This window comes from Centrocercus urophasianus, unplaced genomic scaffold (assembly GCF_019232065.1).
Source record: "Centrocercus urophasianus isolate 14NV4802_14NV808 unplaced genomic scaffold, USGS_Curo_1.0 seq_5, whole genome shotgun sequence".
NCBI classification, from domain to species: domain Eukaryota; kingdom Metazoa; phylum Chordata; class Aves; order Galliformes; family Phasianidae; genus Centrocercus; species Centrocercus urophasianus.
This window is the reverse complement of record NW_024885088.1, coordinates 9,841,196-9,859,452: the sequence shown is the minus strand read 5'-3', so window position 1 is coordinate 9,859,452 and position 18,257 is coordinate 9,841,196. Positions and strand designations below refer to the sequence as shown.

Here is an 18,257-nt window from a genome sequence, read left to right as displayed (position 1 = left end):
TGTAGTTCCCAGGGTCCTCCTTGCTCCCTTTCTTATAAACGGGAGTGACATGACCCTTCCTCCAGTCATTCGGGATCTCACCTGACAGCCATGATTTTTCAAATATGATGGAGAGCAGCTCAGCAACAACCTCAGCCAGCTCCTTCAGAACCCTGTGTTGCATGCCCCATAGACTTGCATACATTCAGTCTCATGAGGTGGTCTTGGACTTGCTCTGCCCTTACAGTGCCCTCCATGGGGATTTACCATCCTGGTCCCCACCTAGAGGTTTAGGGATGCAGGGCTCAGGGATGTGAGAAATACTGGAATCCTGGCCACCAGTGAAGACCAAGGCAAAGAACTCATTCAGTACCTCAGCCTTCTCTTCTCCCGTTGAAGCCAGTTCTCCTTTTACCAAAGGAGGTACACTCGCTTTGGCCTGTCTCTTCTGGCCAATGTACCTGTAGAATGTCTTCCTATTGTTTTTCACATCCCTCTCCAAGTTCAGTTCTGCCTGCACCTTGGCTTTCCTAATCCCACCTCTGCAAGTCTGGACGGCATCCCTCTATTCTTCACAAGTGACACGCCCTTGCTTCCAGAGCTTGTACACACCTTTCTTTGCCTTCAGCACACCCAGCAGGTCCTTTGCCAAGCCATGCCAGTTTCCTACCTCCTCAGCCCACTTCCTTATTCAGAGGGACGGAGAGCTCTTGTGCTCTCAGAAAGGCATCCTGGATTCTTTACCCTTTAATTCCCATGTGCACTGTGGTATAGCTTATTTTAGCCTATTTATGTCAGTAATTGTAGCTGGATTAATAAATAAATAAATAAATAAATAAAGTTTTCATCCTAGTAAATTCATGCACTTCTCCCATTAAAATAAAATATAAAAAAAAAGTCTGCTTCCTTGATTTTAGATTTTCATATTAAATGAGAGTAGCTGACTATTTTCTGAATATTTTCAGAAATATATTCAGTATTTTAGTTTATTTTTTCCATAAACACTCCTTTCTAAATTAAGTACAAATTGCTATACTTAGCAAAGTTAGTTAAGAAAACTTGCTTTACTAGCCGTGGTAATGATTTCAAGAGACTTATGGTGTAAGTTTGTGAATGTTCTGGAATAGTTGCTGCTGCAGGTTTCCTAGTGGTATTAGTCATCAGCATATAAGGATAAGCTAAAAGAATGACCTAGAGAAGATGGGATTTGGACCTACTAGTAATGTGGAATTTTTGAGCCCCTCACTAAAAGAAAGATACTGAGTTACTAGAATGCTTGCAAAGAAGAGCAGCAGAGCTGGTGAAGGGACTAGGAAACTAGATATACAAGGTTACGGAACAGGGCTGTTTAGTCTGGAGAAAAGGAGAGTAGGGGAAGACCTCTTAGATCTCTACAACTACCTGAAAGGAGGTTGCAGCAAGGTGGATGCTGGTCTTTTCTCAAGTGACAACTGATGGGGTGCAAGGAAATGGCCTCAAGTTGTGCCAGAAGAAAGTTAGACTGGATATCAGGAAGTTTCTTCACAGAAAGAATAGCAACACATTAGAACAAGCTATCTGATGGAAGTGGTGGAGTCACGGTTCCTGGAGGTATCTAAGTGATGTGTGGATGAGATACTTAGGGGCGTGGTTTACTGGTGGATTTGTAGGGTTAAATTGATGGTTGGACTTCATGATCTTAAGGTTTTTTCCAACCTGAAAGTTTCTAGGTTTGTCTTTTTAATTTACGGTCCAGACTACAGTATGCATACTTTTCTTGCCTAGAAGAACTGAAGCTGATTCATAACTTTGCTCAGAGCAGAAGTAAAGCCCTATCTCAAACTACGTAGTGACATAAGAAAAGTTATAAGCCTCACCAAGATCCACAGATGTTTAAAGATCCAAAATATCTACTAATTCAAGTCTTATGAAATGTAAAGCGATCACAATCACTGATGTTTCAACCGTGTCTGTGTAAGGTCATCTTTTACAAGCAGTCCCAGGCGTATCGTATTTTATCAGCTTATTCTTTGTTACCTGTATCTTGGAAAGAAATGCTATAGATATTGCCAATTTCAGTTAGAAGTCATATTGTTAACAATGTGTAAACCAAGAATTCTTTACTCTTTCAACTTCTGCTCTCAAGAACAAGTGGGCATATTATTTGTTAGTCTTCCAAGGTGGTTTTTAAGTTAAACTGTGGAGACACTATTGTTGTGAGGGATAGAATGCTTATACTGTTTAACTATTTGTATCAAAGGTTAACTTCTCCCTTTTAAAATACACGCATCCTGTTGTCATGATTTTGTTTAGGAATATTTAATTATCTACTTATGCTTTTAAGTGATTGTATCCTGTTTTACTTTGCTTACATTTCAGATAGTTCTCAGCTTCTCACTGTCTCTAATTAACTAGTTAGCTGCAGCACCATCCTACCTCTAAAATCCATAAAAAATCTCCACTGACTTGGTTCATGCTTTTTGAGACTAACTTTGTAAAAGCCAAGGACTTGTTAATTAAGCTACTGCAATTCTTCTCAACAGCTCTTAGCACCTTCAACTGTACATTCAGTTGATCAGAATCAAGTTGACAATCTTCTGAATCCTATTAATCTTAAGTCAGGATCTCTCCCTTACATTATCTAAGAGGGCCAGCCTGCCTTCCCAGAAAATTGATATTAAACAGGCGTAGGTTAGAGCTTATCTGCTCCTTCTCTATACTCTGCTTATAAGCCAAAGAAGGTCCACTGAACAAGAACACTGAATGAGAAATGACCTTTAAACATATGTCAGCAAGATCTGGGACTCAAACACCAGTGCTGTTTATATCTGGTCTCCTGTGTAATTAGCTTGAGGCATCTATTTGACATCACAGAGGCTACAGAAAGGAGTAGCCATGTGCATAAACAAGAACCTTATAGCCATATGTAGAGCCCATCTGAAGAGCCATAAAATACGTGGTTTTAAAACACATCCCTTCCACAGAATCACAACACACATCCTAGTAAAATCTATTATTTGAACAAGAATCTGCTAATGTTTTACACTATAAACCAGTATGTTTATTGCTGAAGCCTGAGAAAGAAAAAAAATTTCTGTTTCTAAATGTGAATGGTTCTATTTCTAAATGTGAATAATCTTAAGAGGTAACCCTTCTTGCCTCCTTGTCATGGCTCCAAGTGCACCAACAGGCTTCTATTAACCTGAATGGTTTCCTACACCAAATAATTTATTCCTTATTGTCTCTGGAAGTATATTTGAGCTTAAGCATAGGGACATAGGAACCACATTCCTATGTAGGCTTGTAGGCCTGTGCCTACAGAGACAGAAATACCTGCCTCTCACTGCAATTCCTTCTACTTGTGACTGCAGCCTCCAGACAGACCAGGGCCATGATTCATCACCTCACCCTGCCTGAGGCTGTCAATGGGCCCTGCTATCATCACCCTGCTCTGACGCTCTAGCTGCGCATTCTGGTCAGCAAGGACACCACCTCTGCCTGTACTGGGGTCATCCCTGGCTCCAGGCTGGTCTTCACTTACAAAGCTGCACCAATCTTGCAATCTTGCTGTTCCCAATGTGCTCTATCAGCTGGAAAGATTCAAATTCTCTCATAATCTATCCAATTAAGTGTTCCTGTCAATGTCAGACATGATTCTAAATGCCATATAAGCTAAATTTCTCCAATGAGTTTCACACTGTATATATATATATATATATTCATTTATATATATATATATTATAGATAGATAGATATAGATTTTCATTTTTTGTTATATGGTACTCCAGCACATAGAAAATTTAAGGGTAATCATTAGAACAATTAAGATCTGGAAAGTAACCACATGGAAAGAAGAAAAAATTGAGACTGTAAGATTCAATTCTTAATTCCAACTGCACAGAGCCAGTGTTCACTCACTGGGAACCTAAAACCCATTTATTTGGAATAAGATGCATCTGACAACAGCAAACTAAAAGTAGTAAGGTTTACAGTAGATAAAAGAACTTTAAACCAAATATAATGGAACAACACTCGACAGTGAAAACAAACACATGAAAAGCAAACACATCAGCATCACCTCACTAACAACAACAACAAAAAAAAACAAAACAAAAAAAAACACCTTAGGTTTTGCACATAAGCATAGTCAGGAAAGGGACAAATTTATCTATAGAGAGCGATTCAAGACAAAAACCTAAATTAGGGTTCCGACAAATCAGATTAGGATCAATCATAATGATTCTCTTTTGCAGACTTTCCCACTACTGCTACAGGAACAGCTGGAATGGTGATGGCCGTTAAAGATTGTGGCTTGAGTGAAGGAAGAAATCAAACTCAGTGCTAACTTACTTTAAAAGGTGGGCTGTAAAAAGAAGCATGAATCTTTCACAGGAACCTTTTTAGACATATCTGGACAAAAAATATAAATAAGTAAACCAGCATTTCCATGCTGATGTGAGAAAAAAAGAACTTTAAAGCTAACCCACAGTAGAGGGCAATTATACTTGTTTCTTTTTGTGGTAAGAACAGCAATGAAATACAGGCATGAGCTACATTTGAAAAATTTTGTCAAGAACCTGGGAAAATCTTGGTTTATGTCTAAAAATAAAACGTTTTAGGTGACGGAGACCAGCTCAAGATGCCTGGGACAGATGGGCTTAAGGCTCTGGTGGCGCAAAAGCAATCTTTATTGTTGTTACAGAGTTTTTATATCTTTTAGCTACAGGAGTATACAATACTTAAATCAGATAACATTCATGCAGCTGACAGCAATACATCATTACTTAATTAGCTCTTTGTGGATTATGGTCAGTACAGTGATCAAAAGGTGTTCTCTTCACAGTATGAAGACATACTCTTCACGTATTCTGCTCTTGGTCACGGAACGAAGAAGCTGTAGCTTATGCTTGCCAGTTTCACATGGCAGTCCTTCCCTTTCAGGAGGGGCCGTGTGTTCCCTGTTTGACCCTTTCAGGCCAGCCAGGTCTGTTTTGCTTAACAGTCTTCCTCATTTAGGTACTGTTTTTTTGATTTGTTTGCTTGGGTTTTTTTTTTCATTTTTAAAAAGTTTGAAATACATAAATATATACGTTGCTCTAAAAACTAGAGGGTCACAGCCCTGAAAATCTTGTATTTGCTCCTTCTAAAGAAAGAAAGCATTCTCCATAGTTCTTTGTCTTCTTCAGAATACTAGAAAAAGCTAATATTTGAGCCAGATACCAGAGTCAGCCAAACTTCATGCAGTAAGTAAACACAGTTTTGATTAGAGACAAGAACCTCTAAAGCAGTCTTTATTTTTTATTTTTTATTTTTTTATTTTTTTATTTTTTTTTTCCCTTTGGTTTAATATTTAAGAGGTTCTATCCACTCTAAGATCAGATTTGTCAGCTGGATGCCTCTGAGAAATTAAGCATCATTTTAGCTTCGTTAACACTCCAGCCAGCATGCTTTACATTTACTATCTGAATCAGCTGTACTATCATACCAATTGTACTTCATTTACACAACGCTGCTACACCTGCTTCATTTTATACTCATTTAACACTGTAAAATTACTCTTGGGTCAAAGCATCTCACCAGCAGAGGATAGAAGAAGGATCACTTCTTTTGACCTGCTGGCCATGCTTCTTTTGATACAGCCCAAGATATGGTTGGCTTTAACTGGGCTACAAGAGTACATTACTGCCTCTTGTCCAGCTTGTCATCTGTTAGTATTCCCAAGTCCATTTCAGCAGGGCTGTGCTCTATTCTTTTATACCCCAGCTTGTACTGATAGCGGGGATTATCACAACCCAGGTGCAAGACCATGCACTTGGCTTTGTTGAACCTTGTAAGATTCATCTGGGGCCACTGTTTGAGTCTCTCTGAATGGCATCCTATTCCTCAGGTGTGTAGATCACACCACAGAGCTTGCTGTCATCCACAGATTTGCTGAGCATGGATCCCACTGTAGTTGATGATGAAGATATGAAATAGCACCGGTTAGACCCATGAGTGGCATCAGCCTTCACTCCATCCAGGTATTGAGCCACTGACCAACTCTCTCCAAGCACGATTTTGCAACCAATAGGAGCCGTGCCTCACCACTAGCTCCATGTCAGGGATTTACTGTTGCCTCTCCATTACATGTGGTTCTATTGGGAGTCCTTGCATCTGCTCAGGAGTTGCCCGCCTACTGCTACCCCTTCCTTGGCCAAGTGGCTGAGATAGGTCTCTCAGATAGCGGCTTCTGGGCAGCGCTTTCCCATCACTGGCACCGCAGCTGGCTTTGATTAGCTGGCTGGCCCCGCAGTCCTCACAAGTCTTGCTGCTGGGCGGGGCACTAACAAGGTCGTGCCTGGCTGTGGCGGGTTGGATGTGCGGCAGCTGTCCAGCCGGCAGGGACGCGGTGGGCATGGAGGAGGAGCGAACGCTGAAAGGGACAGGTAAGGGTAGAGTTTCAGGAATACAGCGCTAGCTCATGTTATTCACCAGAGAGAAAGCACCCGACAATAAACCTAACGAGCAGCCCCAGGAGAAAATAACAACCCCGGTTGTCTCCTCCTCCAAGCTGTTATCTGGGCAGTAATCCCACCAAACCTGGACCGGTACTTGCAAGATGGGTGATAAGAGCTCTTGCCCTAGGGATAGCTGCCATCTTATCCAGTGTGCTGTCTCGAGGCTATGGGCTTCTGTCTGCTAGCTCAGTGTCTGTGTGTGGCCATGGAGTCACAGGGCTTGTAAAAGTATAGGGCAAACTGGTGAGGAGGCTGAGGTTGCTGATCTTCCCGTTTTAGCTCTCCAGTGTGATCCTGCTACCTCAGAGTTTCCAGGCTGGTGGTGCTTATGTCCCCAGTTCTCTTTCTCTTTGTCTCAGTTGCATGGATGTTTATGGTTTTCCCTGCATGCCTGGGATGCTTTGCACCAAATGCTCAAAGCACCCTTGAAATCTTGCTGTCACTGTGCAAATGCTTACCTTGTTCTAGGAACTCTGAGGAGGTGATTGCAAGAAAAAAGGACAATTTTGCCGCTTGTTCATATGACTTTAGACTTTCTGAACTCCACTAGTATGATCTACCTGTTCACTTAAGATCTCTTTTATTTCAGATTATTTATCCAAAAAAATGTGACGTTGAATCAGGTCTCTTGCTGTAGCAATGATGAAAGGAGAGGGCTGGCAACCCTCTCTGGTTGTTACTGCGAAGGTTTTTTTTTGTGTGGGTTTTTTTTTTTTTTTTTTTTTTTTTTCTTCCCAAGTTTTACTTTCATTTCAGGTATCTTCATGTTGATACCAAGTTTTGAGTTGTTAGGTCTTTGCTTTGTGTCTAAGAAATAGAGGTGGCAGATTTTCTTTTTTTTTGATGAAAGAATTATTCCTGCTGGTGGTGCAAAAATCCTTGCTTTTGATCCATCTCTACTAAGGATACAAGGAATGGGCAAACAACTTCAAAACAGGTTTTGTGATTTAAATGCATACTAGTTCATAAAAAAAAAATAAAAATTAGTTGGAAGGGTCTTTAATCATGAAGCTGAAAGTATTATTTCTAATTTGAGGCACAGTATGAGAGGATGAATGATGTGAAAATACTAGTTTTATCATGTAATCAGCAAGAACAGGACTGAAACAAGATAAAGCAGGAAGGACAGTGGAAAAGGGAATTACATAGCATATGTATACATGGCTTTTCCCTCCCTTAGTTCTTAGCCCCTCCTATCCGCGCTTGTAATTTCATCTCATCTCATGTAATAGCAAAGGAAACTTGCTGCTTAACAAGTACATAGTTTTTTGCTACTGTCTTTTTCCTATAGTACTGATTCAGTTCTCTTAATCCTGTAAAAAGGCAAATTGAGAGGTCTTGGAAGCAGTCTGGTGTCTATTTGTATGAATGCTTTCCATGAATGCTTACCCAATTGACTGATGTTGTGAGTTTCCTACTCAATTAACAATTGTTTAAGAAAGAGGCTTTGGATCAGAAAGCAAGTTCTTTATTTTGACATTGTGTTATTGTAAGTAAAAAGTAGGAGAGAATGAATTTTTTTTTTTTTTTCATCTATTTTTGTCTTCAGGTACCTTCTTCACTGCCCGTTCTTAGGTCTGTTATTCATTACTGTTGTGTCTGAAGCTGAAGAAAGTTAAGTCAGTTAAATAAATAAATGTTCATACAATTTGTTTTTTGTTGTTGTTGTTTTTTTTTTAACTTTGATCAACTTCAGTATGATAGAAACAGAAGCCTCTATAATGAAATGTGGTGCCATTTGTCAGATAATCCCTGCTGACAGAATAGACCAGACTCTGGCTTTCATTTGTCTTTAGCTTATTTTTGTAAGGAGTCATTTGGTGTCTTGACATATCATAGATTTTTTTATTATGTTCTTTATTCCAAAGGCCTCTGTTATTCACAGTGCTGTTTTCCTTAAAAGTACTATTGTTAGTTACATACAGCTTTCTCTTGATTTTTCTTTTTTTTGGTGTGCGTGTGTGCTTAGTATTAATTACTCCTATAGTTTGCAGTTGAACGTTTTTGCAGGCATCTTTTCTCTCAAGACAAGGCTTTTCTAAGATCAGATGTTTAAATATCTCTATGTTGACCATATTGTATTCTTTTTTCTTTTTCTATCTTGGTCACTGTCTTATTTTGAACACTCAAAGTATGTTTGTCTTTGTTTACACTGTTAATTTTTATTGCAGTGTTTCCCCTTTTCCATGACTGAAACTTATCTTGGTGCACCTGGGTAAGAAAGCATACATGTGAGTCAGTCTGGGGAACACCTTTCTTTTTTTTTCTTCCTTGTAGAGTGTAAGAACAGCAAGGAGAGCGTATCACTGAACACCTTTGTGATTGATGCTGATCCTCTTGGTGGACACAGTACGGGGAGTAATGCGCTAGTTACATTCCAACTTGCAACTATAAAAGAAGTTGGGGATACCCTGGGAACAGAAGATAAGGCTAGCCTTGTGAAGGAGAAAGATGGTAGTTACTGCATGCTGCAAGCCACTGAGTCAACTTCTCAAGACTCAACAGCCCTTCCTCTCAACCTTGCCTCAGTGTGTGGGCAGTTGTCAAATTTCCTCAGCAACATAAATTCTGTGCCTCCTCTTCCTGTGGTTATGTTTGCACAGGCACCCACGGATAATTCAGGGTCATTCAAAAAGAATGAAGGTTATTACTCTGATGTGACTGAAAATGTGGCAAAGAAAAAAAATAATTGCATAAGTGGAGTATGTGCTGAGAAGTTACCTGGTGCAATCTCTGGAGATTTCTGCAGGCTAGCACTGTTAGAGGATGTATATGGCCCAACTAATTGCAGGTCAGTGCTCTGTACTTCAGCCAGTATTGGAGGTCAGCAGTCCTACACAACAACTTCATTCCTGAAATCTGGAAGTAGTCATGGTGAGAACAAGCAGAAAAAAGATTTATGTGAGGATCCAGAAATTCTACTGCCAGTCAAGAAGAAGACACGCACCTTCTATAGCTCAGGTAGATAATGCGGAACCCAGTGGCAGGCAGTGATACTTGTAGTGATAATGGCACTAATGTTTCTTACATCATCCTGAAGGCACAGCATGGAGATGCTGAACTGCCCTAAATAGTATTTTCATTGCATTTTGCAGTACTAGAGGTTGAGAACTTCAGTTAAAAAATTTGCCAAGTCTTTGTGCTTGAAATATTGCTAGCAATACTATTTGTTTTACTGTGGAAGGAGACATTTGCTTACTTCTGTGGTTTGCTTTTAAGAAAATACCACCTATGTTGTTCATGTATGGCTAACTACATAAAAAATTTGGGGTTTTATCTGTTGTTTTTTCTTTTTTTTTTTTTAATTGTTGTTTATCTTCTCCTCATATGCTTTCAATCTCTCTCTGTGTCATTTCTAGAGCAACTAGAAGAGTTGGAGAAGGTGTTCCAGGTAGATCACTACCCTGACAATGAAAAGAGGAGGGCAATCGCAGCTGTAGTTGGGGTGACACCACAGCGTATCATGGTAATAATGCCTGTGTGGGTAACAGTGACTTATGGGATTTGTGCCAAAAAAAGTGTCAGGAGGAGGAACTGAAGCAGGGAGAAGTTAATTTTGCTGATGCTCTGTGGAAGCAAGGCTCTTCAAGAGTTCTGGATTCATCTGAGCAAGCTTGGAGGCAGTCATTGCTGTTTCTTTGCCTGTGTTCCTGTGTGTAGATAATTTTCCATCTGAATGTTTCTTTCTATTGATCAGGTGTGGTTTCAGAATCGCAGGGCAAAGTGGAGAAAAACAGAGAAGTTGAATGTCAAAGGCAGCAAAAAATACTCAACATCAGCAGCTCTGGCAGTCCATGCTGGGTCAGACATTTGTGGGTGAGGGACTTGCTCTGTTTACTCATTTCTCCACAATAGATACCTAATGAATTAAATCTTCACCTATTATTTTTAAGCCATGGAGAACTGATCATTGAGATGGTTTATTGCACATCTGTTTTCTCCAGCTAGACAGGTTCCTAGCAAATTATTGTAGTGCATCCTCTTAAGAGAGCTATTGGACACAGTGTAGCACTGTTTTACTGAAGCCATGCAGAGAGCAGTGTTGAATAGAAAGGATAAACAAAATCACTCCTTCGTTTTTATTTTTGTTTTATGTGTTCTTTAGGCCCTTTGTGTGCACACAGGAAGCTTTTTATTTCAGACCTCCTTCCATCATCATTGAACATTTTCATAAATTTGTCACTTGGTGATGGAAAAAGTGCTTGCATGTAACAAATATCATGGAGACATTCTCTGAAGAAATGAAAAACAGCATGTTTCAGAGATGAGGGGGGAACAGAGAGAGAAAGAGAATCTGTTAAGTGACAGATAGGAGACCACCTGATGGATTTCACTGCACTGTCCCTGCTACTTATCCTTTCCACACAAGTAGTCTGAGACTGCTTCCCCAAATATTGGTCGATAGTGTTCCTTGCACTCGTAAGTGCAAAGACAGTGCTTACTGATCTAATGATCTAGGATCTATCTGTTGTAGGATAGCTAAAAAAGTGTGTATTTTGTGGTAATGTCTTGCATTGTGTTCCAGTTCAAGCTCATACCTCTTATGTACAACTCCAGGGCACCTCTTCTGCCAATGCCTCCATTGCCTGATCAGTCTGCCATATTAAGTGTAGACACTACAGCTGGGAACTGCTCCAGTAGGGTCAGTGAACATTCTGCGTTGCTTGCTTCCTCCTCAGGTGAGATCCATATCAGTGCAAATCTTATTGTTGTTATTTTTGGTGATGTTGGCAGGCTCTCAGACACTTCAGAGAGGTCATGTTAGAGTTCAATCACATCAGTACAAAAAGTGACATCAGATTTAGCAGTTCTCTTCTAATCATGTTAATGGCTATATTGGATGGTATCTCTGTACTAGCACTAGAGCTAGATTTACTGTTCTTATTCATTCATGCCATACCACAGCCCAGCAAGCAATTCTGAACATGAGTTCATAAGGATATGTGGTTGAAACATTCTGCTGTTATAGCTGAATGATAACTGTTGCAACTTTGGGTTCTCCCACATGATGACAAAACTATTATTTTGGCTATTATGTGCTCTTCAGGGCAAAAGTACAAATTCGCCTATATTGAGCCATTTGTTTCTGGAAAATCTGTACATTCGGATCCAATTCTTGATATGGAAAAAAAAATCAAGATAAAGATTTATGGGTTTTTACTTCCTGATCCTTTGAACTTGATGCTGTGTGTAAATCTAGCTTTTATGCAATATGCATTTCCCTTACTTGTCTGAAACTCCAGGATCTTTAGTATTAAGGACATGTAGGTGAATTCTCTTTGTTCTCTTTAAATTAAGCTAAGCAAAAAGTATTAAAGACTATTTGTCATCTAAGGCTCGTAAGTATTTTCCAAGTAAATATCTGTGTGACAAAAATATTACCATTTCTAAATTACTTTGCAGAAAAGAGGTGTATGTTTTGCTAGCGAGCATAAATTGTGAAGTTAAGTAATTTATTTATTATTATTATTACTATTATTCATCCTAGTTTCCTGAGGAGAGGGAGTAGTGTGGTTGGTGTAATGATACAGGTTGAACTCACTGTTTATGAAACCCACCCTTCCTTCCAGTCTTAAAGTTACATTCCTACAAGTCATGGGAAAATTGCTGCCCAGGAAAAGTAGAGATCTGAGTTACTGCTCCTTCTGAGTGAAAAGATTGCTATTAAGAGAGTTCTCATAGGAGAGAAATCTGCATATTCCAATCGCAGGAAAGCCTTCAGTCACAGTCGTATCTTAGGACAGTAAAACCATGAAAAATGAGACTTCCTTTTTTTTTCCCCTTCTTCTCGGCAGACCCATTCATCCTCATTCAGAAATAAGTTTGCTCATAAACAAAGCCAATTAGGGCTCACCATTTTTCTTAGAAGACTTCAGAAAATGAAGAAGATAAAACATGGATAGGATAACATGCCAAGTAAAAGGAGGAAAACAAAGAGCGAACAAATGAATAAAAAGGTCATAAATCCACAAGGCAAAGGCCAGGAAAAATGATCTCGGTGGAAAATTACACAATGGCAGATTTCAGCAGAACAATCTGTGACCTATGCAATGATCAGTTATGCTCAGAGACTGGCCTAATTGTTGTTCGGAGTGTTTGTTCAGGTGTTATCCTTGGTAGCAATGTTTCTCCATGTTTCTCCACTTTCAGCTGGACAAGCAAATTACGTGCGTGAGAATGCTACAACCTGTTAACTTTTGTGAAGTACTCAGTGCCTTTTTTTTCCTTTGCTTTTTCCTTGTTCTCTAGACATTGGTGGGTTGTTTTTTTTGGGGTTTTTTTTTTTTTTTTTTTTTTTTGTCTCACAGTTTCATACAGTTATCCAAAGAAGTTGGTGTGGTAATATTTTTCCATTCTGGCAGTTATGGATAACACAGCTAATGCCAAAATCAAAAGACTCAGTTGTGCTTCAGAATTTTTTGCTTGGTCTTAGAATGGTATTATGATTTTTGATAGATAGGTAGCTTGCTTTAAACAAAGTAATGTGCATGTATGTATTTGACATTTCTAATTGTTTGCAGTTTATTTGACTGAGACTTCTGACAGTTATATTACTTTGATTCAGTGATTTAAAACATACATGACCTCTTAGAGATGAAACCTGAATGTCTCTGAGTAGGACTGAACTTCCTTACTGTTATGGAAAGTTTGGATGCATGTATAATTAAATGCCTTTTACATGAAAAACAAGAACATGTTTATGCAGGTAGGCACTGGACGTGCACGTACATAAACTTCCAGTTATAAAAGTTCCTTGAGCAAAATCAGGCAGTTGTGTTTTTGATAAAGTTGTGGTTTGGATCCAAAGTTTGGAAATTTTGTGTATTTTATGAGATTTCTGGTGATTTAGCTGCTGATGCTAACTTTTCAGAAGCTGTTTGTAAGCTTATATACAAATAAGTATTTACCCCCATAGAAATAAAAGCTACTTTCTATGCTTCTGTTAATTGAAGTTTTTTTGTTTTTTTTTTCCCCTTGGTGATTTTGCAGGAAGAGCTTGTAGCTCTTAGGGAAATAACAATGTGATTGATTAGCCAGAAGCAGAAATTTGAATGGGATGGAGGAGCAATTTCATGAAGTTCAATACGATCTGTCAAAGAACAGTAAATAAATCTCATAAGTCCTAATGATTTCACTATTCTTTATTCTGGCCTTTAAACAAATTACTTTAAAACTGGTGATGTATATCTCACATGGCAAACAAGATTCACAACTTTTAAACAAGTAGTAGGTTCTGTTCTACCATCCATAAGATCAGACCAATGCACTTCTCCTAGCATTATAGTTATAACCTGAAATTGGTATACTCATCTTTAGTTAATTAATTGAAGAATGCTTGTGCTCCTAACTTTAAGATTTTCTCTGCTTTGAAAATGCCATTTGCAAGAAAGATGCATTTTTTTACAGAACTTATAGTAATTTCAGGAAGAGACTGTGTATGAGACAAGCTTTATGATGGTCCTTAAAGTTCCAGTAAGTGCTGTGATTACTATTACACAGGCATATTTTCTTTACAAGAAACTGGATTGTTCAGTGTGTAACTGACACTCATAGTAACAGAGACTTTTGCTGAAGTCTTGATGCTTGAGAAAGCAGTTCTAGTATAAGTACATTGTCTGAGGTTAGCTTTGTTGCTCAACATCAGCTGCACTGTACCCAACACTGTGCTTTTTGAGCAACTGGTCATGTTCCCCAGAGCTACTGAGCAGTCTGCAACCAACTGCTTGGTTATCTGCCAGAACAGTGACAGTTGTCTTATACTGAGGCCTTCTGGAGTCAGTATGATGAGAAAGTAATGTATAGCAGATACTGGGAGAAAGGGCTCCAAAGCAGATAGGTGTCACCCTAATACCAAAGATTTTGGAGGTAATCTGATCTGATGACAGTGAAAGCAACTCCCTAAAACAGTCTTATAGTTAAAACCGTGCCCAGTTTTAAGTTCATGGACAGATCTGTAGCATAAGAAGATGCATCTTCCTATGTTATCCCCTAAAGTTTAGTAAAAGACTGAAAACAGTTATCTTGAGAGTAGCATACATATCCTTCACATCTTTTTCTTTCCTTTTCACTTAAGACTCTGTTTCAGTCATTGGAAAATCTTGCCTTGATGAATGGCTTTCATAGTTCTGCCAGGATGCTGAGAAAGAAGCTATACTACAGCAAAGACATTACTCATAGTTCTAATGTCACAATCCACAAGGGCTATTTTGTACTAAATGTTTTTAAATATTTTTTTTTTTAAAGATACAGAACATATTTCTCATTATGTGTGAAAGTGGGTTTAAAATTGTTTTTCTGGGATATCTTATTAACACTGCTCACATTTGCCCTGAGCATGGATAAGGCCAACTTCAAAATAGCTAATTGTAATATTATTGTTTAACTGAAATTTATCTGGATATAGACAATTTTTCAGATAAGTTGTACCCAGTATGGCTATGGCTTCATGAAGTTTGTGCAAAATATTACATTCTGGGGCGTTGCAATCAAAGGCTTTTGTAAACGAAAACAGAGCTTCAGCTCTGTTTCTGGCCAAGTTACTTTGTCTTGTTATGAAACTAAAAGTTGTTTTGACTTGTTTTACAAACCTTGGACTGTATGCTATGTCAAAAGAATTGTGGACGTGCAACGTAAATGCTGCCTGAAACAGAAAGATCATATTCAAATAGCAAACTAAACCACTGGGAATTGCCTGGGAGTGTGAATGGTTTAGAGATGTCGTGTCTTGATCTAGTTTTTGAAATTATCCCAAACTCAGGGCTCTTCAAGTTTTCACTGAAAGATCCTGTCTCTTTTCATAGTTGCAGTTAGTTGGAAAAAAAATCATAAAGGAAGATATATTAAGATAAATGCAATTGCACAGCTCACTGGAGAATCTTAGAAATGGAACTGCAGATGATTGAAGTGGAATCTTATTAGCTCTTTGGACACACATTCCAAAATTTTATAAAGGTTGCTCATTCTAGCTGCAGCAGTATTATGTTTAGGTTTTATGCCAAAGGCATACATCTGGTAGAGTGCATCTGATGTTCCTCTATGCCTGTGAGAGTGAAGTACAGCTGTAAACTATTCACACTGCTATAGCATTCTCTGAGTGCTTTGCCATGTGTGGAAGTAGACCAATTGTTCTTGAGTAATAATGCCTGAGATATATTTTCATATCTGCTCATCCTTATTCTGGTTTGGCCTAACTAGTCCTGAAAAATCATTTCCATTGCCCTAAATGCCTAAAGATAGTTAAATTTCTCTAAACAGAAATAATTTGATGTTTGGCTTAATGGAAGAGCATTTTGTTAACATACAAAGTTCTTGAAGACCACATATAAAATTCTTGAACATCTGTGCATACATGTTCTGGATCACTAGCATATATGCTTATAAAGTTTTCCTATCATGTCCTCTTTCCACAGAGGTAGCTTGGTAAGAAACTACTCCATTCTTCTTTTCCAGCAGTGCCTGAAGAGACAGACTACCAAACAAGACTAGCTACTGAAATATGTTGTTGTGCTTTCTCATCTCCCAGCTTCCTTTTCCCAAGGCTGACATCTATGTTATCTATCTTTTTGCTTTGTTTGTTTTAGTGTTTGGCATGATTCATCAAATGCATATCAGGAATGAAAGTTGTGTTTTTAAGACACGGCCGAGATTTTATGTCTATAAAGGCATGCTTTTTGTTTCTTCCAAACTAGTTGAATTTTTCGAAAGGATAATCTGTGCAGCACATTCTTCCCAGAGGACAATAGATGTGGAAGAAGGCTGAGGGATCCTGTCTTTCTTTCCATTAAGTACTTATTTTCATTTGGCTGCCTTCTTGAGAGCTGAATAAATCTACTATATGGAGACTAAAATTCTGAGAGTAATCTTAGTTAATTAATAAACATAACTGTATGTTCCAGAGAGCTTGTTACTGCTTGTTTTTCATCCCAGAAGAAATGCTGCTACTTATTCACTTTTATTCACATCAGTTAACCTATACTCCTTCACTGGCATCTTGCCTTTCTGTTTTGATACTTTTATTCGACTGATCCTTTGCTTACTCCTTTCAATTTTTAGTATGACAGTCTCTCTTTTTATTCACAGTCTCTCCAGTGACAGGGATGATAGGATCTTGTGAAGCAGTTCAGACAAAGGCGTTGCTGCAGCTTGACTTCAGTTCCAGCAGAGTGGAGTGCTTCCCAAGCCTTCCTAGTCCTCCACCCATTCGTAGGGCCAGCCTGCCTCTCAGTCTTTCCTTCAGCCCCTACGGTCACATTGTCCCATTGATGCTGGATGCTCCCAACAGTGAATGCGGCTTGTCCAGTCAGGAAAACAGCTCCAAGGAGGCCTTCGCTTATAGCATCCAGGATCAAGGGTAGGAATAGATGAGACTCTCATTGAAGAAGACAAAGAAAGTGAATTTTGGGAGGGCAAAGCTGGGACATAGGACAAGGAAATATATGGGAATGTAACTAAGAATTCAAAAGAAAACAAACCCTTTAAATAGAGTATGGAAAAGTGAATAATGATGTTGTAGGACTATGCACTTACCTCCAGAAAACTGATAGCCATAATAATTGCATGTACATCAAGTGGTAGTGAAGTTCAGAAGCACGTCCTTGAGATTAAGTATTGGTGTTTGCCACTTAGAGAGTGGAAAAAACTAAAAGGTACTCCCCATCAATGTGCTATGTTAGAGAATCTTGCTGTTAATGCTCTATCTCTTTTTTCCTGTGTCTGGGATTTGGAAGAAAACGTTGGATTCAGATAAGGATTTGATGGTTGTCAAGGGTGAATAAAACAATAGTTGTATATGTTAGAAGGTGATGTTTGGGGTTGACTCTACTTTGAACTCTGAATTGCTTCTCTTCTTGCTTTCCACAGCTTGTGTTCAGCAGTTTCTTCTAAGCAGCTGGACTTTATAGGTAGTCTAGAGATGCCGTACTGTCAGTATGGCAGCCAGGGTGGAACTTACCAGCTGTCCCAACATCCCCAGCAGCATCAGTGTTCCCAGTTCCACCGTCTGCCATTTCACCGACCCAGCAATGTCTCCAGCATTCACCTCACTTCTACAACACCAACTGAATCCTGTTCAGCTTTCCTTGCCTCACCTAGCAGCAGTGGAATGGTAACCTATGGGCCAGCAGGAGACACACAGGACTATGTACAAAACCATGTGGAGGAACAATTTGTGTTACAGTGGCAGAATGGAAACGCAGATAAATTTCTGAAATCTTGACGTGTCACTCCTCAGGAGTGTCACCTGAAAGCCTCAGGGTGATCAGTAGTTTTACTGGTGACTGAGAGAAAGAAGGAATGTGCATGTACATGCATAATATATATAAACTGTTTTTTCTCCTTTCCCCATAATCTTTTGCTCTCTTAATAGGTCACTTACCACTTAATTTGAATGCAAAGTTACTTCTTAGGTTATATGTTATAGAGAATGTTAGTGTGTGTGTATATTAGCTACTACAATGGTTTCATCTAGATTGGAGAGCAACTTACGTTTTTTCGAAGAATATTGAATAAACTAACGTGCCTATGGTGTATGTAAGGTAGTGGTCAAGAATGAAAAATGAAGAGGTGTCACAGGAAATTAAGTAGTGGGAGGGAACAAGAAAAAGAGGATTCTAAATCTACTGGGCTTCTGCAGAGATCATTTTGAAAGAACTTATGTATCTTAGGGTAGTATAGTAGAAGGCAGAAACAAAGGCCAAGAGAATATTGCTATGGCTTTTTTTTTTTTTTTTTTTTTTTTTTTTTAATTCCCTATGGGAATTTGTGATATCACTTATAAAATTATGCTGAAATGCTTTATTCTAA

The 18,257-nt window shown here is 38.9% G+C and overlaps 1 protein-coding gene across 1 annotated transcript; it reads left to right on the top strand.

Annotated features, from left to right (window-relative positions):
* The first annotated feature begins 3,763 nt into the window (after positions 1–3,763).
* NOBOX (NOBOX oogenesis homeobox) lies at positions 3,764–17,670 on the top strand. Its single transcript, XM_042834890.1, has 7 exons — positions 3,764–4,316; positions 8,733–9,416; positions 9,815–9,921; positions 10,153–10,271; positions 11,013–11,134; positions 16,536–16,806; positions 17,316–17,670. Exons 2-7 carry the CDS (start codon positions 8,921–8,923, stop codon positions 17,668–17,670), a joined length of 1,470 nt encoding a protein of 489 aa, XP_042690824.1. The 5' UTR covers positions 3,764–4,316; positions 8,733–8,920.
* The last annotated feature ends 587 nt before the right edge of the window (positions 17,671–18,257 follow it).